Source organism: Desmodus rotundus, chromosome 5 (genome assembly GCF_022682495.2).
Source record: "Desmodus rotundus isolate HL8 chromosome 5, HLdesRot8A.1, whole genome shotgun sequence".
In the NCBI taxonomy this organism is placed as follows: Eukaryota; Metazoa; Chordata; class Mammalia; order Chiroptera; family Phyllostomidae; genus Desmodus; species Desmodus rotundus.
This window is the reverse complement of record NC_071391.1, coordinates 117,919,178-117,943,203: the sequence shown is the minus strand read 5'-3', so window position 1 is coordinate 117,943,203 and position 24,026 is coordinate 117,919,178. Positions and strand designations below refer to the sequence as shown.

Sequence of the window (24,026 nt, the reverse complement as noted above, 5' to 3'; positions counted from 1 at the left end):
TGTCTCCTCACTTTGGCAGCCTCCCTGTGTTTGTTTTTATATATTATGTAGAGCTACTACGTCTCCCAGGCTTGATAGAGCAGCTTAATGTAATAGGTATCCTATCGGGTCCAGCGGCACAGCCTCCCCTGTTACTCAAGCTGGGCACTTGATGTGCGCCCACTGTTGGGCTATGTAAACTCTCCTGTTGTAGTTGAGCCTTGATTGCTGTTGTCATGTCCAGTGTCAGCCATTGCCTATGTTCTGTCCAAGGTTACACAGCATTAGCTATAAAGCAGTCTGCAGATGGCCACTACTTGTGCTGGGCTTGGAGATGCCCAGAGACCAAGCTGTGAACTAAGGCCGGCTTCTGCTAGCACCAAGCCTGGGGCAACTTAGTGAATGGTTTGCTTGTTTGGGAGAACTTAGGAAAATCTGAGCATGGAATGACAAGCCATTCATATGTAAGCCACTGGAAACAGCTTGGGTGAACCTGAAAGTTGGGTGGGGCAGGGCCGCAGGGAATCACCAAGGTAGGTTAACAGTATGAGCCAGGTTAATGGAGTCTCAGATATGACTCTGTGCCTTTGTGGGAGGAGGCTCATAAAAAGAATAGTGGCCTCTGCCACCATTTCTTTCTGGGGGAAAGCTGCCCCCTGGCTCTCACCCTGATGCTGGACAATTCATTTCCTCCCTATATGTCTCTGATGCTTCTCAATCTGCTGCCTCAGTTCTGGAGCTCAGAGGGAATGAGTTCAGGTAAGTCTATGTGAGTCCTTTAAGAGGAACTGCCTGAAACCTTAGCAGTTTGTCTTCCACAGCCTCAATCCCCACTGGTTTTTACAGCCAGAAGTTACAGAGACTTACCTCCCTGGCACTGGGACCCTAGCCTGGGGAACTTGATATGGGGCTGAGACCCCTTGCTCCTGACATATCCCTCCTGATTTTTATTCACTACACATGTGTGTGGGACCAGCCCATTCCTCGTCTCTGCTCCTACCAGTCTCAATGTAGTTTCTTCTTTAATTCCACAGTTGTAGGACTTCCATTCAGCTTAATTTCTGACAGTTCTGGATGATGGTTGTTCTATAGTTTAGTTGTAATTTTGATGTGGTTGTGTGAGGAGGTTGTGTGTTTACCTACACCACCATCTTGACTGGAAGTCCTCTTGCTGGAGTTTCTGTCTCTTTCCTCCTATACCCCTTTTGTTGACAAAAGAATACCATATTTTGCCATGTATAATGCACACCCATGTTTTTGGCCCATACTTTCAGGAAAAAAAATCTTTCTGCTTAATTTTTTAATTCAATTATTTATTTATTTATTTATATTTAGATACTTGTTTTCTGTATTATAAGGGAGTTTTAGCATTTACTTTTGAACATACTATAGTACCAGAAACTTTATGTAACATATAATTACAAAACACAAGAACAGATACAAGGTACAAGAAATTTTATATATAGATATGGAATTAGTACCACCCATGTATAATGTGCATCCTTATTTTTCCCTCAAAAATTTGGGCAAAAAAATGCACATTATACATGGTAAAATACAGTAATATTCCTTTACCATACCTTCAGGTTTTTCTTTCTTTCCAAACACTCCTTCTACTGTAACCCCAAGGCCTCCCTCTTGGGTCCTTCCATCCTCCTTTTCCAATCTGGATCCACTGCTCTCTAGGTCTGCACTTGTCCTAGGACTTACTTTTACTCCATCTCTAGATTGGAGCCACTGTTTCCTGTAGCCTGTATTTTTTTCTTTCTCACTTATTTTAGGGGACTACATGCTCAAATATTTTCTTAAGAATAGGTGTAAAAGGAGGTAATTTGTGCTTATCTGAATGTAAATTTAGTCTTTTGCAAATGTAATCTAAAGTAACTTTTCAAGCCTTTCATTATGTTACTTCATGGTCTTCACATAGTTCACAGTGTTGATGAGAAATTCGATGCTAGTCTAATTTTTTAAAAAATATTTTATTTATTTTTAAAGTGGGGGTAAGGGAGGAAGAAAGAGAAACATTGATGTGTGAGAGAAACGTCACTCAGTTGCTTCTCACATACGCCCCAACCCAGGACCAGGCCCACAACCCAGGCATGTGCTCTGACCAGGAATCAAACCTGTGACCTTTTGCTTTGCAGGATGATGCTCAACCAACTGAGCTACACTCGTCAGGGCTAATTTTATCTTCTGTTTAGGTGACCAATGTTTTTTCTTCTGGAACTTTTGCAATTTTTTTTTCTCTTTTGGGATTTACCTAGAATGTTCTAACTTAATAGTTTTGGTACTGGGCATATCCTTACAATCTTACTTTAGTTAGAAGAAACTGTTTTCAATTAATTTCTTCCATAATTTTCTTTCTTCTGTTATCTTTGTTTTCTTTCTTGGATCCCTTTTTTATTGGATTTTGGATTTCTTCGATTGTACCTCTTTCTCTTTTCTTTTTTGTCTTTCTAGGTCTTTTTTTGCTTTATATTCTGAGAAATTTCCTTAATTTTATTATTCAGCCTTTCTTATGGCTTTTTAATTTCAGCAACCATGTTTTTAGTGTCTAAGAGCTCTTTTCTTGTTCTGAGTAATGCTTTACCATAGCATCCTGTTATTTTACAAAGGTAATATTCTCCATCTCTAGGTGTATTCACTGGAGTGTTTTTGTTTTGTTTTGTTTTTAAGTTTTCTTTTCCCTGAGTTATATTTTCTCCGGTTGGGTGATCCTTGGTGGTTTGCTTATATTTAAGAATAACTGGTGTGCATGTGTGTGTGCGTGTGTGCATGTGTGTGTGAATTGAGTAAATAGACCTGATTCTACAAAGCCTCCCCTTTGAGTAGGAAGACTGACTGCTAAGTTGGATATGGGTGGGGCATGCTTTGTTTTAGAGCAGAGATTCCCAAACTTTGTTTATAGCACCCTTGGTGTCTCAGTAATTTTCTTTATTTTATTTTTTTAAATTGTTTGAACTTTTATTAGGATTTTAAAAGTTTATGCATTACTGTGCAAAATTGGCTTTTTTAACATATTTTATTGATTATGCTATTACAGTTGTCCCATTTTCCCCCTTTATTCCCCTCTGCTCTGCACACCCATTCCCACCCACATTCCTCCCCTTTAGTTCATGTCCATGGGTCATACATATAAGTTCTTTGGCTTCTACATTTCCTATACTATTCTTACCCTCCTCCTGTCTATTTTCTACCCACCATTTATGCTACTTATTCTCTGTACCTTTTCCCTCTCTCTCCCCCTCCCTCTCCCCTATTGGTAACCCTTCATGTGATCTCCATTTCTGTGGTTCTGTTCCTGTTCTAGTTGTTTGCTTAGTTTGTTTTTGTTTTAGGTGTGGTTGTTAATAGCTGTGAGTTTGCCATCATTTTACTGTTCATATTTTTGATCTTCTTTTTCTTAGATGAATCCCTTTAACATTTCATATAATAAGGGCTTGGTGATGATGAACTCCTTTAACCTGACCTTATCTGAGAAGCACTTTATCTTCCCTTCCATTCTAAATGGCAGCTTTGCTGGATAGAGCAATCTTGGATGTAGGTCCTTGCCTTTCAAGACTTGGAACACTTCTTCCCAGTCCCTTCTTGCCTGTAAGGTTTCTTTTGAGAAATCAGCTGACAGTCTCATGGGAACTGCTTTGTAGGTAACTGTGTCCTTTTCTCTTAGTACTTCTAAGATTCTCTCCTTATTTTTAATCTTGGGTAATGTAAATATGATGTGCCTTGGTGTGTTCCTCCTTGGGTCCAACTTCTTTGGGACTCTCTGAGCTTCCTGGACTTCCTGGGAGTCTGTTTCCTTTGCCAGACTGGGGATGTTCTCCTTGATTATCTGTTCATGTAAGTTTTCAATTACTTGGTCTTCCTCTTCTCCTTCTAGTACCCCTATAATTTGGATGTTGGAACGTTTAAAGATGTCCTGGAGGTTCCTAAGCCTCTCATTTTTTGAGTTCTTGTTTCTTCATTCTTTTCTGGTTGGATGTTTCTTTCTTCCTTCTGGTTCACACCATTGATTTGAGTCCCAGTTTCCTTCCCATCACTATTGGTTCCCTGTACATTTTCCTTTGTTTCACTTAGCATAGCCTTCATTTTTTCATCTAATGTGTGACCAAATTCAACCAATTCTGTGAGCATCCTGATAACCAGTGTTTTGAACTGTACATCTGATAAGTTGGCTGTCTCTTCATTGCTTAGTTGTATTTTTTCTGGACCTTTGATCTGTTCTTTCATTGGGTCATTTTTTTTTTGTCTTGGCATGCCAGTTACGTAAAGGGGTGGAGCCTTAGGTATTCCCCAGGGTGGGGCAACCCACGTCTAGCTGCGTTGTGATGCTGTATGTGGGGGAGGGGTCTGAGAGGAAGTAATGGAGCTTGCTCTGCTCTCTGCTGGATTTCAGTCACTTCCCCTGCTACCCACAAGCAAATTGGGCCCTTCTGGTGCTGATTCCTGGGTAGGTGGGTTTGTGTACATTCTAGGACCCTGTGGGTCTCTCCAATGAACTCTTTTGTGAGGCTGGGAGTTTCTCCCACTGCCACCTCAACCCCTACAGGTGTTTTCAATCAGTGGCTTGAGGCTTTATTTCTCCATGCTGGAGCCCTGGGTTTGCGCAGTCTATTGCCAGGTCCACTACCTGCAGCCTTGCCTGCCCCACTCCACAATCTGCCGCCTCCCTGGGTCTGCCAGCTGCCATCTCGCCCGCCCTGGTCCTCCAGCCACTGTCTTGCTGCGAGTCATTTCTGCCTGGCTGTCTGTTTCCGCCCCTCCTACTGGTCTGGATGAATGTGTCTTCTTTATCTCCTTGGTTTTTGGACTTCCACACAGTTTGATTTTTTGTCAGTTCTGGTTGAGTTTTGTTTTTAAATTGTTGTTGTCCTTCTTTTGGTTCTGCAAGGAGGCCCAGTGTGTCTACCTGTCTTGGCCAGAAGTCCTCTAAGTCTTAATATTTTTTTAATTAATGTTTTTAAGTGAGAGAGCAAGAAACATCAATTTGTTGTTCCACTTATTTATGCATTCATTGGCTGCTTCTTGTATGTTCTCTGACTGGAGATCTTGGCATATCAGGACAACACTCTAACCAACTCCGTTTCCCAGCCAGGGCCTTGGTATTTTCTTATACCCTTCATCCACACTGAGCTAAATAAGGCATCTTCCACTGATATACACATACTAAACTCTGATGTGCATTTTCTAATAAAGTTTGCTTTAAAGACTTTGCATTCCAGTCCACTCATGTAGTCCGGGGGCGGGCAAACTTTTTCTGTAAAGGCCTAGATCAGAGGTGTCAAACTCATTTTCTCTGGGGGCCACATCAGCCTGGCAGTTGCCTTCAAAGGGCCAAATGTAATTTCAACTCCTTAATAGTTAAGGATTAGTTACATTTATACAATCCTAAAATTATTTCAGCCCTTTGAAGGTAACCGCGAGGCTGATGTGGCCCCTGATGAAAATGAGTTTGACACCCCTGGCCTAGACAGTATTTTCAGCTTTGTAAGCCAGGTAGCCTCCAAGCCAATTTTGTCAGTATCTTAGTGGGCAGTTTCCTGCTTACCAGCCTCAGCCTACCACATCCCAGCAAACTTCACTATTTCTGGGCTACAAGCACATCTCCTCCAACATCAGAATCTCAGCCTGGATATGGCAGCACTATTCCAAATTTGTTCCTTCCTTGGGTATTCTGTCTCAGATCTAGAAGCAATGAGTGCTCTCTATATTCTCTGTATTTTTTATAAATCTCTTTACCTTAGTAGTTTGCCTTCAGTAATTTCCAGTTACTTGCTGTTAATGGTTATATTAAATTTTCCCCATTCAAATTACTGTGTGATTTCTTTCTTTTAAATGGACCCTAACATATATATTTCAACAAAGACATATTAAATGTTAGTGGCCTAAATACTAATTAGAAGGTAGAGATTATCCTGTTGGATTTAAAAGATTTTAAAAAATAACCAAGAACTAACTATATGCTATCTACAAAATAATACTTTAAATATAAAGACACAGGAAAAAAGGAAAAGGATGGAAAAAGATACACCTTTCAAACAATTATTAAAATAAAGTGATAGTACATTACTACATTATCAGAGATAAAGAGAGGCATTTTGTAATGATATAGAGTCAGTTCATCAAGGAGATAATATTCACTGAGTGCTTCTATACCAGACACTATTCATTGTATGCATTCTAATATTTGTGAAACCTATAAGGCAATTATTAGTATCTCCATTTTACTTATGAGGAAATAAGTCTATTATGTGCAGAATACAAGCTAACCTCAGAATATGAGCTGTTAAAACTATATTATGCTGACTCTCCCAAAAGGTCACAATTTGATGTGGGGTCCATTTTGGGTCATTCTTACACAGAACTGTATAAAAGATTTTATAAACCAAACTAACATAAGTTCTCTATAACATTTTTACGTTACAATACACAACACTTGTATAGCCAAAAAGAATTGAATCATTTTAAAATTTCACTTAAAAAAATTAAATCTATGTGACCACAGTCAACAGGTTGGGTGTCAGCCCACAAACTGAAAGGTCACCCAGGATTCCCGGTGGGCACATGCCTGGGTTGTGGATTCAGTATGACAGCAATTGATCCTGTTTCTCTCTCACATTCTCTTCCTCTTTCTTCCTCTCTACCCCTCTCTCTAAAATAAAAAATAAAAATAATTAAAAAAACAAACAGACCAACCAGACTGTTTAAGTGAAAACACATTCTACTTAGAAACTATATTTTAGTTCACAAGTAAATATCCTGGTAGTTTCAACTCTTCGAAAAAAGGCTGAGCGAGCTGCAGCACATGTCTACAGTGTCTGTTCAAGTACTGGAGACGTTAAAAGACTGTTCCTACTAAGGAACATATGGACACTATTGATAAACTTCACCTTTACAGTTAAGAACTGTAATTACTTCAGCTACACTGAGTGGACGACAATGGGAGTGCCCATCTCAGACTAAATTTACTCGTCTGTACCATTTAAGGCAGCCGGATGCAAAACAACTTATCCTACTGCCACCCACTAAGAGAGGACAAAAATGTATCACGGAAGGCCGGCCAGCCAGTAGTGTCTAAGATTTAATGAGATGCAAGCTTCGGCTTGGCGTTTCGGAGTCTCATCGTGGGGCCATAACATCATCCTGGCAGCGTCTGCGGTTTATAATCCAGAACACCAAGCGTCTCCCAAGGCGCTCCCCATCCGCCCTGCATCGGACCGGCTCCTACACGTACCTTGTCAAGGACACGTCCGCTCTTCACAGGCTGGGAGAGCGCCGCAACCCCCCAAGCACGCCGGATGCCAGTCTAGTCCCCTGGCCAGGCCGCTGAAGCCGCCCAACAGGTGTGGGCGCGTCCCACCACGTACCTTCGAGGGGTGTTGAGGAGCCGCTGCTGCTCGTCCACTTCCTCCTCATCCTCGTCCGTCTCGGAATCGGGGTGACAGTAGCAGAGGGCCCCGCTGCTCCGCTTGCGCTTGCGGCTGCCGGAGCAGTAACAGAAGCCCTGGCCGGCCGCGTCGCCACCAGTCTCCGGCCTCCGGGCCGAGCCCCCAGTCCCGGAACCCGGCTCCTGCTGAGCACGGGCTCGCCCCGGTTGGCGCAGCACTCGGCTGCTCAGCGAGCCCATGGGCTACGACTCCCCGGGGTTTCAGGGAGCGCGCCTCAGGGAACCCGGCGGACCCTGTCTCCCGCCATGCAGTCCCCGCTGCCGCTGCCGTCGGTCTCTAGGTGCCTACACTGCTACTTTTTCACCCGCAACCCCAACCGTTGCCGTGGACGCCACCGCCTCCATCCACTGCCCCACCCGCTGTGTCTTTCCTCGCGGCGTCTCCGGACTACAGGACCTTGCCCCCTCGCTTTCGCAAATAAGCGCGGACTGGATGGCGCATGCGCTCGGCGAGCCTCCGGAAGGGGCGGGGAAAGGTGGGTGTGCGTGGCGGGGGAACCCGGGCAGAACGCGACGAGGGGGAGAGGGGTGATTCGTGGATGCAGGCTGGTGCTGTGGTCTGCCAGTATTTCATACCCGCCTTAATTCGGGGGCCTACGTGGCGTTTAGCATTATTTCACACACCCCGTTTGTTAACTAGACTGGGAATCACAACTCATTCATACTTTCTGCAAAAGTTATTTGAGCTCCAGAGGTCTACTGGGCCTTGTGCTAGGTTAGGGGGGAAAAAAGACGGTATTGCTTGAGCTTTCCTTGGAGGAATCACCACGTGCTGGGGTCGCACCCTGCGGGGCCGGGGTCTGGCTTTCCGAGGGAAGAGGACCTAAAATGTGAGTTTTAGAGTGCTAGGCCGTTGGATTCTTAAATATCAACTCTATGCTTCCTAGATGGATTATGGCAAATGATCCCCGCGCTTTCCTTTCCACCCAGCAGCAGTGGGACGTCTGAATAGGGTCTGAACTGGGGCTGTCAAGGCTTGAAATGTCTTCTGGAGGGCGGAGCAAAATTTACAGGTGTCCGAATAAATATTACAGGTGTCCGCCTACAGTATGCAGCCCTTGCTATGGATTCTGGACTTTCACTCCCTGACTCCCTCCTGCTATTTTTTAAATAAAATATTTATATGAATTAGAGTACTATGATAAATACCCATGGACCCAACAAAACTATAACAAATTTTAACAAAAACATAATTATACTCGCTTTGATTCGTTCTTTTATATAGAATACAGATAGGTGGAAGCTCTCTTTCCATTTCAGTTTGTCTCTCCCTCTCTTATAGTGACCACTATCTTGAGAATGGTGTGTAACATTATTCCCATGCATGTTCTTATACATACACACATTAGCAATATGTTCTTTTGCACATTTAGACATGTCATTAAATGGAATTATACCTATCATTCTATACCTTCCTTTTCTCTCAAAATTATACTTTTGAGACTTATCCAATTGACAAATCTCTAGTTAAAACTATTTTCACTGCTCATTGTGTGACTAACCCGTAGTTTATTTTTTCCCTTACTGAAGGAGTTAGGAGTTTTCCTACTTTATTGCTCTTGTAGAGCAGCAATGTACACCACATACAAGAGATTCACTAAGCAGATCCCCAGAAGTGAATTTGCTGGGAACTTTCAACTTTATTAACTGTAGTTGAATTGCTCTCTGAAATGACTGCTCCAATAATATATGTAGTTTTGGGCCCCCAATTGACTGGTATCTTACCCTGAGAAATCTTAACTGAGAAAGGCTGGCTGGGGCAGCTTAAAGGAGGGGCTAGAGGAGCAGAGAGTGATAGCTGCAAGGGGATCAGCCTGCATGCCCAGAATCTGTCAACACAAAGGATGTGCAAGTGTGAGCCACCATAAGATATACAGCATGGGATCATCTGAGAGCCTGTGCAAGAGGCTTGGGTGGAAGGACAAACTTTCAGCACAGAGAACCTGAAGATATCATCGAACTCCTAAAGGCTGAAAAAGGAGAACTGCATTTGCTTTGCCAAAAGAACCAAAGATGAGTATTTCCCTGGTGAGGGGGTTGATAAAAGAACCTGAGAGAATGTCCACAGAAATCAGCTTTAAACATCTGCCAACATCACACAGCACTGACCATCAATGCCAGAGCAGTCAGGTAAGAACTTTTCTGTTCCCCTTACTGTCCACACTTCTACTATAACCCTGGCTAGGGTGGAGGCTCAGGGAGTGGGGGGTAGGGTATGGAAGGAAGCCTAGGTGGATGGAGAAGCCTACCAAACCCCTTTCCCAACAGCCAGCATTAGGCCAGAGCTGAATGAGGGAAGAAGCCTCAACTATAAATCAAGTTTAATTGTGACTGGACATATTAATTATGGAAATGACACTGTTTTATGACCTTAAGGCATTGCACAGTAGGACTTTTCATAACCTCAGAGTGACCAAAAGAGTTATGACTCTATCCTCTGTCTGAATTTTCATCTAAAGACAGAACAAGAATTAGGCCCAATAAATAAATGTAAATGGGGTATGGGAGAGAAAAATAAAGTTGCTTCACAATTACACAGTGTGGGGCAGAGGTAGGTTTACAGTTGTTCATATGGAAAACAATATAATAATTAATAAAGAATATAAGAATAAAATGTTTTGGATAATCACAACAGTGAACCTACTTTTGCCCCCCCTTTGTATTACATCACCCATGTTCAATATAACAAACCTTTCTTCAGGGAGGCTTTATATTGCCCTCTAGAAAGCTTGCGGTCAACAAATGCAATTTGTTTAAAAATTTTGGCTAAGTCAGCTGATCCTCCATGGAAGGCAATAAGTGATCACAGCTAATTCTTGCAGCTGACTGGCCTGGGTAAATCCCACCCACTGATCTGCCAAGAGCAACCAAGGCTCAACTACAAGAGGAGGGTGTACTCAGCCGACATGAAGGGCACACCTACAGTACACCCTTAGCTTATAGGGGAAGCTGTGCCACTGGACCCTACAGGACACCTACTACATTAGGTCATACTACCAAGACACAGAATCAAAGCAGCTCTATCTAATACATAGAAACAAACACAGGGAGTCTGCCAAAATGAGGAGACAAAAAAACATGGCCCAAATGAAAGAACAGATCAAAACTCCAGACAAAGAGCTAGATGAAATGAGATAAGCAATCTACCAGATACAGAGTTCAAAACACTCTTTATAAGGATGCTCAAGGAGCTTGATGAGGATCTCAGCAGCATAAAAAAGACCCAGTCAGAAACAAAGGATACACTAATTGAAATAAAGAACAATTTACAGGGAAACAACGGTAGAGTGGATGAAGCCGAGAATCAAATCCATGATTTGGAACATAAGGAAGCAAAAAACACAGAAATTTGATTATTGTAGCTGGATTATCAAGTAGGAAAGTAAATCAGTTTGAGGTGAGAAGAATGATCAGGGCAGGTGGACTTTGGTAGTAATCACTTATAAAAGGAAGAAAATTTAAAATCCAGAGAGGCTGTTATTTAACCAGTCCACTTTTGCCTGTTCTTGGGATGAAACTTGCACAAATGGAAATAATAGGTAATGCTCAGGATTCCTACTTTAAAAAGAAATGCATGATACATGCATTAAAACTCCCTTAAAAATGCCCTTCAGCCCTGGCCGGTGTGGCTCAGTGGACTGGGCGTCATCCAACAAACTGAAGAGATTCCAGTTTGTTCCCAGTGGGGGCACGTGCCTGGGTTGCGGGGCCAGGTCTCCTGTTGGGGGCATGCGAGGGGCAACCAAACTATGTTGCTCTCTAGATACATCGATGTTGCTGCCCCTCTCTTTCTCCCTCCCTTCCTCCCTCTCTAAAATAAATAAATAAATAAATAAATAAGTAAACAAATAAATAAAAACTTAAAAAAAATCCCCTTCAGAACTTTTGCTAGAATATGGAACAGATTTGATTTGCTTCTTCTGGGGGGAGGGGGGGAATGCCAGGAAATACAAAAATAGGGACAACTCTGTATCAACACTGGAAACTATGGAGGAGGGCCATTCAAATGCCAAATGGGCAGCAAACCTGGGCCAAGGATGTAGGAGGGCCATCCTGCCCCAGAAAAGAGGCTGAGTTGCCCCCAGCTGGGAACAGGCACAGTGGCTTCATGCAAACAGAAGAAACTAACCAGAGAAGACAGTGCTGAGTCTCAGCTGCCCTCAGTGGACTAGCTACAAGTGCTCCTGCTTGAAATTCATCCAAGTGAAAAGTGAGAGCTCTGCAAAAGATCCACTCATCCCGTTCCGGGGCGGGGAACAGGGATGGAGAGACTGCTCGTCACTTAAAGGTGAAAGAGCTTGAAAATCAACAGCTTCTCACCTCGAACACCATGTGGCCTGTGAACAAACTGAGGCTTGAAGGGAAGCAAACAGGGCCATGCTGTAAGAAAGAGACAGATTTCAGATTGCTTTGGACCCTAATATAAATGAGAGAAAAGTGGATTATAATTAAACAAGAGCTAAGAAAGAAAAATAAATAACAGAGATGAAATGGAGCTGGATCAAGGGCAAGCAGGACTTTTTTAAAAAAAGAAGCTAGATGAGTTGAGATATGTTCTTAGATAGGGACTTCCAGCCAAGATGGAGGCATAAGTAGATACACTTTGCTTCCTCACACAACCAAAAGGAGGATAACAGCCAATCTAAAATTAATAAACAACCAGAAGTGCCAGAAAATCAAACTGCATGGAACTCTCACAACCAAGGAATTAAAGAAAAAATCAATCAGAAAAACTAGACCTGTAAGGTGGCTGACCACGTGGGTCTGTCCATGGAGAAAAACCACTCCAGGCAGCGGACCTTGGGACTGGGGCTGGCTGCAGCAAGATGGCAGGCTGCGTGGGCAGGGCTGACTTAAGGGGTAACTGAGACTCAGAGTTGATACAATGGTTGTTACATAGGGAGAAACTCCCAGTCTCACATGAGAGTCCAACAGAAAGTAAACTAGGGACAAGCAGGCGAGCTGCATTATTCCCTCTCTGATGCCTTCCCAACAGGCAGTGCCACAGTGCAGCAAAGAGGGTTGCCCTGCCTGGGTGAATACCTAAGGCTACACCCCCTTACAACTTATCAGCTGTGCCAAGACAAAGAAATATGGCCCAAATGAAAGAACAGAGCATAACCTCAGAAAGAGAACTAAACAATGAGGGCACAGCCAACCTATCCGATGGATAATTTAAAGCCCTGGTAATCAAAATGCCCATAGATCTGATTGAAGTTGGCAAAAAAATGAAAAAACAAATGAAAGATACCCGAAATGAAATAAAGCAAAATATTCAGGGAACCAACAGTGACAGGAAGGAAACCAGGACTCAAAGCAACGATTTGGAACAAAAGGAAAAAATAAACATCCAACGGGAACAGAATGAAAAAACAAGAATTCAACAAAGTGAAGAGAGTCTTACAATCCTCTGGGACAACCTGAAATGCTCCAATATCTGAATCATAGGGGTGCCAGAAGGAGAAGAACAACAGCAAGAAATTGAAAACTTATTTGAACAAATAATCAAGGAGAATGTCCCCAATCTGGCAAAGGAAACAGACTTCCAGGAAGTCCAGGAAGCTCAGAGAATCCCAAAGAAGTTGGACCCAAAGAGGAACACACCAAGGCACATCATCATTAAGTTACCCAAGATTAAATATAAAGAGAAAATCCTAAAAGCAGCAAGGGGAAAGGAGACAGTTACCTACAAAGGAGTGCCTATTAGATTATCAGCTGACTTCTCATAAGAGACCTTGCAGGCAAGAAGGGGCTGGAAAGAAGTATTTAAAGTCATGAAAGGCAAGGACCTACATCCAGGATTACTCTATCCAGCAAAGCTTTCATTTAGAAGGGAAGGGCAGATAAAGTGCTTCCCAGATAAGGTCAAGTTAAAGGAGTTCATCATCACCAAGCCCGTATTATATGAAATGTTAAAGGGACTTACCTAAGAAAAAAGATAAAAAATATGGACAGTAAAATGATAACTCACAACTATCAACAAATGAACCTAAAAGAAAAGAAAAATAATGAAAACAAAAACTAAGCAAACAACTGGAACAGGAACAGAATCAGAGAAATGGACATCACATGGAGGGATTTCAGTGGGGAATGGGAAAGGGGGAATAGTGGGGGAAAGGTATAGAGAAGAAGAAGCATAATTAGTAGATATAAAATAGACGGGGAGAGATAAAAAATGGTATAGGAAACAGAGGACTCAAAGAACTTACATGTACAACCCATGGACGTGAACTAAGGGGTGGAATGCTGGAGGGTTGGGGGGCCAGGGTGGAGGGGGGATAAAGGGAGAAAAAATTCGGAAAACTGTAATAGCATAATCAATAAAAATACCTTAAAAATCAGACAAAGAATATGCCTCATTTTAAAGATACCATGTTTTATTAAAATTATTTTTCCATGATGTATACAAACTGAATTTTTGAATTAAACCCAAATACACTTCAGAATAATTCTAAAGTTGAAAGGCACAGTGCAAATGTAAAGTACTACAAATCAACAAAATACAATATGACTTAAAATTATTTTTAGCACAAAGAAATTTAAGTTAAAATTGAGAGCATTATATTCATATTCAAACTGGATCAAGATATTAACCATGACATTGTGGAATGTTCAGCATTTATTTGTGGTAACCAGACATATGATTTGTATAACCACAGTCAGAATTTAATTTGTTCAGACAACTTGGTGATTTTGGTATACTTCAACTTGGAGAGAGTAAGCGATCTTAGCATAAGCTATGATGGAAGAAGTATCTCACATCAAACTCAGCAAAGATCACCTAACGCTATCAACACAACCTAAACAAAGGACATTTGTGGATGCTTTCAAACTATGACTATGTGAAATAGCAAGTTAGACAGATTGCCTTACTAACTAGAGGCTCACCATCTCAAATCAAGAAATTGCTAGCCACTCTAAAAATAAAATTAGGGAAGAAAATTGATTTTAGAACAGTCTTCCACTCCTCCATTTTAACAGATTTTCACCAAGAAGAAAATATGAAATCATTTAATATATTCCAATTTCTGTGAAACACAAGTAGAGATCTATTAAAAACATGGAGTATATTATTATTTCTAATTTTAAATCTCCTTTTAGATTTTATAAGCTTTGAAATGCAAGTACAGCTTTAAAGCATCATGAGTTATAATTACAGGTGAATAATAAGGCAGTCTATATCCTAGGAGGCATCTGTAGGCATTTTAATTTGGAAACAAGCATCTTAGATAATGCTAATAGCAGTGTAAAAAAAAGTGAAGTTAAAAAACATCAAGGTTTTGGGAATCCTCTTATCTTTCCAGGACTTTGTTTTAATCATCTCCCCCACAGAGAATAAGCAGGACCTTCCTGTAGTCTCCCGATGTGTCACCCTGAGGACAAGGAAGCAAAGTTACAGTCAGATAAATGGGCTTTAAAATAGAATACACAGCTCAAAGTCATCTAGGTTAACTTTGTAAAGCTTGTCTGGATTTTTCTCAGGGTTTCTAAAAATAACATTCTTTTTTATTACAAAACTAATACTTGTTCAGTGGAGAAAATAAAGAAGTAAAAGAAGAACATAAAAATCATCCATAATTTGCCCAGGCTAGTGTGGTTCAGTGGATTGAGCACCAGACTGTGAAGCAAAGGGTCACTGGTTTGACTGCCAGGCAGGGCAGGTGCCTGGGCTGTGGGCCAGGTCCCCAGTAGGTGGGACGTGAGAGGCAACCACACATTTTTCCCTCCCTCTCTTTCTCCCCCCTCCCCTCTCTCCAAAAATAAATAAATAAGATCTTAAAAAAAAATCATCCATAATTCTACCATCTAGAGATGACTATTCTTAACATTTTGGTTTGTGCATATCCTTCCAGACGTTTTCCTATGCATGTAGCTTCCTATGGTTGGGGACTGTAGTATTCTGTATTCTGATTTTCACTTAATGTAGCCTGAATCCTTCTCTATTTTAATTTATTAAATATCCTTCTACAACATCATTCTTCAATGATTACCGAGTATTCCACTGTACATAGGTAAAATAATTTATTTGATCACCCCCCATTGTTGGATATTTATAGTTTCCAATTTTGCACTATTATAAATAGTACAATAAGCATGTTATAGTTACATTTTTATGAATTATTTTGATGTTCTACTCAAAATTAATTTTCATAACATGGGAATTACTGGGTTCATGATCATGTATTTTCTTAAGGATTTTGATATGGGTTGCAAAATAGCCTTCCAGAGGTGGTATAACTTCTACATAGAAATTTTATGGTCTAATTAATAGATCAATTTTTGTTAGTGCTTCATGGGCACTACAAAAGATGGAATCTGTGTTTATAGGGTTCGAAGTTTAATTTACATGTATTAAAATAAATTTAATATATTCTTGTTTATATTTTGCCTCATTAATCTGCCAAAAAATAAGGATATGTTAGGGTCTCCCTTGCATAGTATTTTCATTAATGTCTTCGTTTGGAGCCTCGAATTTCTTATTCATATATTTGAATGCAATATATTTGCACCTTCAGGCGCACCTATTTGGCACCTGAAGTTTCACGAGAATTTAATCTTTGTTGTGAATCACTGCCTGTATCAGCATAAAGTGACCCACTTTCTCCTAGCCAGTGCTTTTTCTTCTTACATTTTTTTTACATATAGTATAATCCTTACTTTCTTTTTTGTAATTGTCAGATGTTCTTTTCCCTGACCTTTTCATATGCTTCTTACATGTCACTGTATTATAGTTGTTCCTTATAAACAGCATGGAGTTGGATTATATATTTTTATTTTATCCAAGAATTCACTTATTTTTATTGTAATTTACATTTTTATTTCTCTCATGTTTTCTATTATTTACATATTTTATATTTCTATTGTGCTCTTTGAATGGACAATATATTCCTTATTTTTAATCTTTTCCAGAGTGGTGTATGTGTATACACACATATATTTTTATATATACAGACATATAATATAAATGGATTTATAATGATGTTTCCCCAGGCCAATCAATACAGGACAGGGCGAAAGTAGGTTTACAGTTGTTCATGTGGAAAGTAATACAATAATTTATAAATAATAATATAAGAATAAACTCTGTGTTTTGTGTACTCACCACTGTAAACCTACTTTCGCCCCCCCCTGTATTTTTGTTCTGCATCATTTTAGTGTCTGCATAATATTACATTGTATGGATTTTCCGTAATTTATTTAAGTCATCCCTCATGAGTTAATAAAAATAAAAAATATATAATAACTTATATACTATAAAGTATGCCATACTATCTATTCAAATATAAATGATATAAGTAACATAAATAATGCTACAATGAAAATATAATACTTAGTGTAAATTCAGTTATTGCCAAGGTAAGACCAGTTTACAGTCGTTCCATAAGAGATGGTAACTTTTCCCCAAGCTCTTCCAATGCTGGTTAGGAACTCTTTAAATTTTGTGAAGGTTATTAGGTAAAAAATTATTTTTTTATTTGCAACTCATTGAATATTAGTGAGATTAAACATTTTAAATAAATTGGCCATTCCATCTTTCACGAAGCATATGTTTAATATCCCTTCCCAGTTTTGTTTTTGGGGTTTTCTTTTTTTTCCTTTAGTGATTTGTAGAAGCTCTTAATACAGGGATACTAACTGTATATTATATGTCACAAATATATTTTTCCATAACTTCATTTATGGTCATCTATTACCCCTTAAATGATTTTATTTACAGCTAGCTATATTTCAGCTCTGCAAAATGAAGTCACCTGATAGGCTGTACAGACAATGCTACCCTGAAAATCTGCAACCTAATCACCTAATAGTTGTACCTCTCCAAGCTCTCAGAGAGATTCAGAATATTCAATTCACAGATCATATCCTGGTTTGAAATTTGCTGTGCAGGCAAAACCAGCCTCTAGGGAAAGGGGTCTAGGCTTCATATTCATGGTCTCATAATCCTCAAAAAGCAAAATCCAAGAAATGAGGTATTTTTAGGGATGTGACTCATTTCTCATCACTACCTTGCCATGTTAGCCTGCCCAGAAGCCTGGTGCCAGGTAAAGAACAGCAATCCAGGATAACAAACATGCCTTCCCATATTTTCAGTAGTCCTCAGCTGGCCCTGGATAGGATTCTGGAGGACTGATTCGGGTTCTCATCTTTCCTTGTAAGCAGTTAGACAGAGAAATTCTGCCCTTGAAAGTATTCATAAAATAAAATTTTTCTGTGTTTGGGGTCAGCATGAAATAACTCGTATACTGACAATCCGCACATTTCTAGCTTCGAACCTGGCACAGATGTAAACATCTGTGTGAAAGGGGAGACACTGGAAATACCTGAGTGACAGTACCATCTTTAAAGGGAATGATACCTGCCAAGGAGAGGATAAGAAGTGTCTAAATACCTAGGCCAGAACCCCATCCTCTCTTCAGAGCTTTCCCCTGGGCCAGGGCAAGACTCCCTACCTTGATGAAGGAGTACAGAGACTTTCCATAGAGCCTCTTGAAGTTTGCCCGAATGTCCAACATGTCAATCTCTGCTCGAGAAACCATCACCCTGATGAGGGTGTCATCGTCGGTGCCCAAGCCCTAGGGAAGAAAACAAGATCCCAGCATATCAAAGTCCAGTGGTTTCCAGATAGTGCTCTTCTTCCATCTGTCAAGGCAAGACTACACACGACTCTTCTGATGATGTTCTTTGTGCCACACACAACCTTAGAGGTATGTGGAATGTTGCTCCTCACCGTGGTGTTCAAGGCTTTCACCAGCTTAGCTTTCCAATACTCTGTGTTCTGGAAAGAGAACTCTCTGCCACCCTGGAGACACACCTGTGTTTTCCAGCCTGCAAACCTCACTTGCAATGATTCCCCCCCTCACCTCATGTCATCCTTTCCTCCCCTTTAAAGCCCTCCCATGGAAAACTTCCTTTAAGGTCCTGCTCAAACATTAACAACTTCTTTATATAGTCTTTTCTGATCTACACCTCCTAAACAAGCAAATGTTTGAAAAAAAAATTCCCTATCCTCTGTATTCCTATAATATATGGATCCTTCACTACTGTCTTGCGTTCTGTTTTGTTCTTACTGGTGGTTTGTACATACCTGCCTTCCCCTCAAGGCTAGAAAGTTCTTTGAGAGCAAAGACTACACTTTGATCTTTCCTGCACTGCCCATGGTTTCCAGTAAGGGTACTGGCACAGAGTACAGTGATGGGTAGGATCTCGAGCTCTGAAGCCAGATTGCCAGCGTTTGCTTCCCTGCTCTGTGACTTCTTCACTGAGGACCCTGGGCAAATTGCACATCCTCTCCATGCCTCAGTTTTCTCATCTGTAAAATGGAGGTTGATAAAAGTACATGCTCCATAAGGCTATTGTGGGGATAAAACTAATCTATAGGTATAGGATTACGGAAAATGATCACACATCGGTAATCAATATTGCCTACTATTATTAGCAGGCACTCAGTAAAGTGGTTAATGAATTGAACTGAATATGTCAGACTGATTTTGTCTAATATGGACACAAGACATGTCAGAGTCATTCAAATGCTAGAAGAAACCTTTTACCTTCATAGATTTGTAAAGCCTTTCAGCAAAATATGCAGATTTGTTCCTCATGCACTTTACTGTCAAGAAATAAAAAAAGAAATGAAAAGATTACAGATAAAATCTATGAGAAAAATATGACAGCTGTTCCCTCTGTTTCTACAAAATATGAAGTAGTATCTCTTTGTCAGAAAAATTTTAGCCAGCAAGGTTTTATGAACACAGGCTATGCTGAAAGCACTTTCACAGATGGGAAGTACTCTTAATTTATGGTCAAGTTCCCGGAGAAGTAATTAATAAAGGCCATTAAAGAAATGGGCAGCACCTAGTTTAAAAATAATAACCATCTCTACCATATGAAGTTATTTGTTCTAACGATTCCCAGACCTATAAGATGCAGCTAGTATAGGGTTATCTTCTGAATCCTGAAATATAAAGGCACAAAGCAAATAAAATATATAAAGACACATGGTACAATAACAACCGGGTAGTATAGAATTTTTCTTGTTTAAAATTCTGGCTCACAACTTCCGGTCAAGGTGGCGGCAGAGGTAAACACGGCTTGTCTCCTTACACAACCACATCAAAATTACAACTAAAATATAGAACAGCCATCACACAGAACCATCAGAAATGAAATTAAATGGAAGTCTGACAAGTACTGAATTAAAGAAAACACATCCATCCAGACTGACAGGAGGGGTAAAGATGTGGAATGGGCTAGTCCCTCATCTACGTGTGGTGGATAAAAATTTGGGAGGGGTATCTTGGGAATGAGAAGTCCAGCCCCACACCAGGCCCCCCGGCCCAGGGTTCCAGTGCCAGTAAGATAAGTCTGCATCACTTCTGGCTGCAAAAACCAGTGGGGATTCAGTCACTGGAAGAAACTGCTGGAATCCCAAGCAGTTCCACATGAGTTTAATCAGACTCACTCCTTCTGAGCTCCAGGACTGGGGTGGCAGCTTGAAAGGCAACAGTAACATACAGGAAGAAATTGAAGTCTCTGATATCAAGATAAGAGCTGGGGGACAGCCTTCTCCCAGACAGAAAGGTGGTCAGGGGCTGTTGTCCCTTTTCTGAACCCTCCACCCACAGAGCCACAGAGCTATATCTGAGACTCTATCAACCTGGCTAACACTGTTTGCACCGCCTTGGAGATCCCCGGAGACTCCATCCCACCCAGCATACAGGCCCACCCAACCCACTTTTCCATATGAATTGCTGGTCTTGGCTGATACTTCACAACTTCTGAATCCTCTCAAACAAGCAACAGCCGATCTCAGTAAGCCCCCAGCCTCCGTACCTCTTGCTAAGTGGCCCCAGGCCTGGCACTAGCAGCGACGAGCCTAGATTCACAGCTTGGCTTGGAATGGGAATCTCTAAACCCAGCACAAGTAGCAGCCATCTCAGGTTGATTTATAGCTCAGGCAGGGTGGCCCAAGGCAAAACACAGGGGGGCGCTGACCTTGGCCTGCACCACCCAGTTGACAGCTACAGACCATGTCGGAGCACCACCGCTCTGCCCTCTCACAGCTGATCCTCTACAGAGGGTGGAGGATGGTGGTCAGTGGTCACAGTCAATTCTTGCAGTTGACTGGCCTGGGTAAATCCCTCCCATTGATCTACCAATAGCAATCAAGGCTCAACTAAAAGAGGAGGGTGTACTCAGCCAACATAAGGGCATACCTCGAATACCCAGCTTGGGTGATAGGGGAGGCTAAGCCACTGGACCCTATAGGACATACTACATTAGGCCATACTACCTATTATTAGGGAGTCACAGCAGCTCTACCTAATACATAGAAACAAACACAGGGAGGCTGCCAAAATGAAGAGACAAAGAAACATGGACCAAATGAAAGGACAGATAAAAACTCCGGAAAAAGAGCTAAACAAAATGGAAATAAGCAATCTATTAGACACAGAGTTCAAAACACTGGTTATAAGGATGCTCAAGGAACTTAGTGAGGACCTCAACAGCATAAAAAAGACCCAGTCAGAAACGAAGGATACACTAATTGAAAGGGAAACAACAGTACAGTGGATGAAGCCGAGAATAAAATCAATGATTTGAAATGTAAAGAAGCAAAAACAACCAATCAGAACAAGAGGAAAAAAGAATCCAAAAAAATGAGGGTAGCATAAGCAACCTCTGGGACAACTTCAAGCAGTCCAAAAATTCACATGATAGGGGTGCCAGAAGGAGAAGAGAAAAAGCAAGAAATTGGAAATCTACTTGAAAAAATAATGAAAGAAAACTTCCCTAATTTTGTGAAGGAAATAGACATGCAAGTCCAGGAAGTACAGAGTCCCAAACAAGATGGATACAAAGAGGCCTACTTCAAGACACATCATAATTAAATTGCTAAAGGTTAAAGAGAGAATCTTTTTCTTTTAAAGATTATTTATTTATTTTTAGAGAGAGAGTAAGGGAGGGAGAAGAAAAGGGAGAGAAACATTGATGTGTGAGAGTAACATCCATTGGTTACCTCTTGCACACCCCCAACTAACGACCTGGTCTGCAACCCAGGCATGTGCCCTGACTGGGAATCAAACCAGCCACCTTTTGGTTTGCAGGCTGGTGCTCAACCCACTGAGGCACACGAGCCAGTACAAGAGAAAATCTTAAAAACAGCAAGAGAAAAGCAGGTAGTTACCTACAGGGGGATTGCTATAAGACTGTCAGCTGATTTCTCAAAAAAAATTTTGCAGGCTAGAAGGGTTGGCAAGAAATATTCAAAGTCATGAAAGGCAGGGACTTACAGCCAAGATTGCTCTACCCAGTAAAGCTGTCATTTACAATCAAAGGGCAGATAAAGAGCTTCCCAGACAAGAAAAACCTAAAGGAGTTGATCACCACCAAACCATCATTATATGAAATGCTAAAAGGACTTATTTAAGAAAAAGAAGCTAAAAACTATGAACAATAAAATGGCAATGAATACATATCTATCAACAATTGAATCTAAAAAACAAGCTAAGCAAACAAGAACAGAAACAGAATTATGGATATGGAGAGCATTTTGATGCTTACCAGATGGGAGGGAGGTGTTGTGGAATGGGTGAAGAGGTGAGGGGATTAAGTACAAATAGGTAGTTACAGAATAGCCATGGGGATGTAAAGTACAGTACAGGACATGGAGTAGCCAAAGAACCTAAGCATGACCCATGGACATGAATAATGGTGGGGGGGATGGCCTGAGGGAGCTGGGGGTTCTGGGTAGAGGGCAGCAAACCGGGAAAAATTAGGACAACTATAATAGCATAATCAATAAAATATAATCCAAAAATAAAATTCTGGATCACATCATGAGTGATTTAAACAAATTTTTTTATTCCGAAAAACAAAAATTCTACGTCCCATGACTACAAACCTGTAACAAGGAGGGAAGTCTACAAACACAGACAGCCCCTACCAGCTTACCTATGGCCAGCAGGGCGTCTTCAAAGCTACCAGATGTTTCGGATTTAATACTCTGTTCAATATCCTTCTGTGATATCCTTTTGTATTCATCAAACACTACAAACAATAACAAAATGGAATTATAAATAATAAAAAAATAGAGGAAACTAAAATTTATGAAGACAACAAGCATCTTTTAACTAGATCACACTATTCTTTGGCATATTTCAAGAGGAAATTAATCAGCAGTGTGGGTGAAAACCCAGGAAGCATTTAAGTGCAAAGGGCCTGAGGAGAGGAGGAAATCAGGCAAGTCCTTTCCTGTATCTGAGACCCTGTTTTCTCACATGTGGAATGGATGTAACTGTTGGAGAGATTTGCTTTCTTTTCCTTAATAAGCTGAAGGTGTCTTTTTGTAATTTTGGTCTTGGCAATCATTTGTATATTCATCTTCCTTTTGTCTAATCAAAACTAGAACAATTTAACCTCTTTAAAATGGAGTCACATTTGATAACAGCTGGTTGCATCTTTTAATAGACTTTGACATAATTACATTTTTTTACTTTTTTGCCAAGTATTTTTCCTTTTTTTGAATTTATTGGGGTGACATTGGTTAGCAAAATTATACAATTTGCAGGGGCACAATTCCATAACACATCATCTGCACAATGTATTGTGTGTTCACCACCCCAAGTCAGGTCTCCTTGCATCACCATTTATCCCCCTGTACCCTCATCCACCCCTCCCCACTCTCCACTCCCACCCTCACAATCACATTTTTCTCTTTTTCCTCAATCCCTACACCCCCACAACCCAGCCCCTCAACCTCCTCCACACCTATCAGCCTGCTCTCTATCTATGAGTCAGTCTGTCTCTATTTTTCTTTAGTTAATTTTGCTCATTAGATTCTACATATGAGTAAAATCATATTTGCCAAGTATTTTTGAATGTGATGAACTTCCACTTCTGTTGTCCTCTTAGTTAGATATTTGTTTTATCTTCTTAACATTGCCTTCTTTGGGAGGCTGCGCCCACAACAGTGCGATTCTCACAGGCTGTCAACCCGAGGACACCCCTGTCCCCCAACATACACCTTAGCTCTACCAAAGGAGTAAGCAGTTCACCCAACAGGGACCGATCAGTCTTACCCTCTGGGAATTTTTTAATTGAGCAGATAGATCATGGGAATAACCTAAAGCACGGAGTCATCTTTACCTTCAGAGAACATAAGAATTACCCAGGGAACCCCTTAAATTTCCTGGGTGTCACTCTTACAGGTTTCTCTAAGTTGGCCAGTCTGAAGCAGGGGCTCAAGAATCAGCATTTTTCATGAGATCAGACTTTGGGAAACTACCTTAGAAATAAAATCCACGACCCCTTCTACTGAGATCCCCAGAACTGCCTTGATTTCCATTCTTCTTGGAGTCTTAGTTCTCCCTTCCATCTGATGAGCCACCGATAGTTTCCATTTTCCCTCTTGTCCCATTCCACATTATTTCCCTTATAAAAATTAAGGTGGAGCCAGTGTATATTGCTTTGAATACAAAAATCTAACTGACACATTTTCTAAGCCTCAGTCTTTTCCACTGTAATACAGGGAAAATGATGGCAGCTCCATTGGGATGCTGCAACAAACAAGGCTTATAACATGCTTGGCACTACACTGGGA

The 24,026-nt window shown here is 40.9% G+C and overlaps 2 protein-coding genes across 3 annotated transcripts in view; both read right to left on the bottom strand.

Moving 5' to 3' along the window:
• GMCL1 (germ cell-less 1, spermatogenesis associated) overlaps positions 1-7,850 on the bottom strand; it is a 53,843-nt gene extending 45,993 nt beyond the window's left edge. Inside the window, exons 1-2 of one of the 2 annotated variants that reach the window (XM_045193813.2) lie at positions 7,347-7,841; positions 6,548-6,631 (exon numbers count right to left, since the gene is read on the bottom strand). In XM_045193813.2, coding sequence (XP_045049748.1) covers positions 6,548-6,631; positions 7,347-7,606 — 344 coding nt within the window. In that variant the 5' untranslated portion in view covers positions 7,607-7,841. Of the gene's footprint in view, positions 1-6,547; positions 6,632-7,346 lie in introns of both variants that reach the window. The other variant, XM_024558503.3, reaches the window with a different exon arrangement.
• A 5,928-nt stretch (positions 7,851-13,778) lies between these two features.
• Positions 13,779-24,026, bottom strand: part of ANXA4 (annexin A4) — a 60,632-nt gene continuing 50,384 nt past the window's right edge. Inside the window, exons 10-13 of the mRNA XM_053924803.2 lie at positions 22,379-22,474; positions 18,976-19,034; positions 17,878-18,000; positions 13,779-14,799 (exon numbers count right to left, since the gene is read on the bottom strand). Of these exons, the coding sequence (XP_053780778.1) occupies positions 14,740-14,799; positions 17,878-18,000; positions 18,976-19,034; positions 22,379-22,474 (338 nt within the window). The 3' untranslated portion in view covers positions 13,779-14,739. The remainder of the gene's footprint in view (positions 14,800-17,877; positions 18,001-18,975; positions 19,035-22,378; positions 22,475-24,026) is intronic.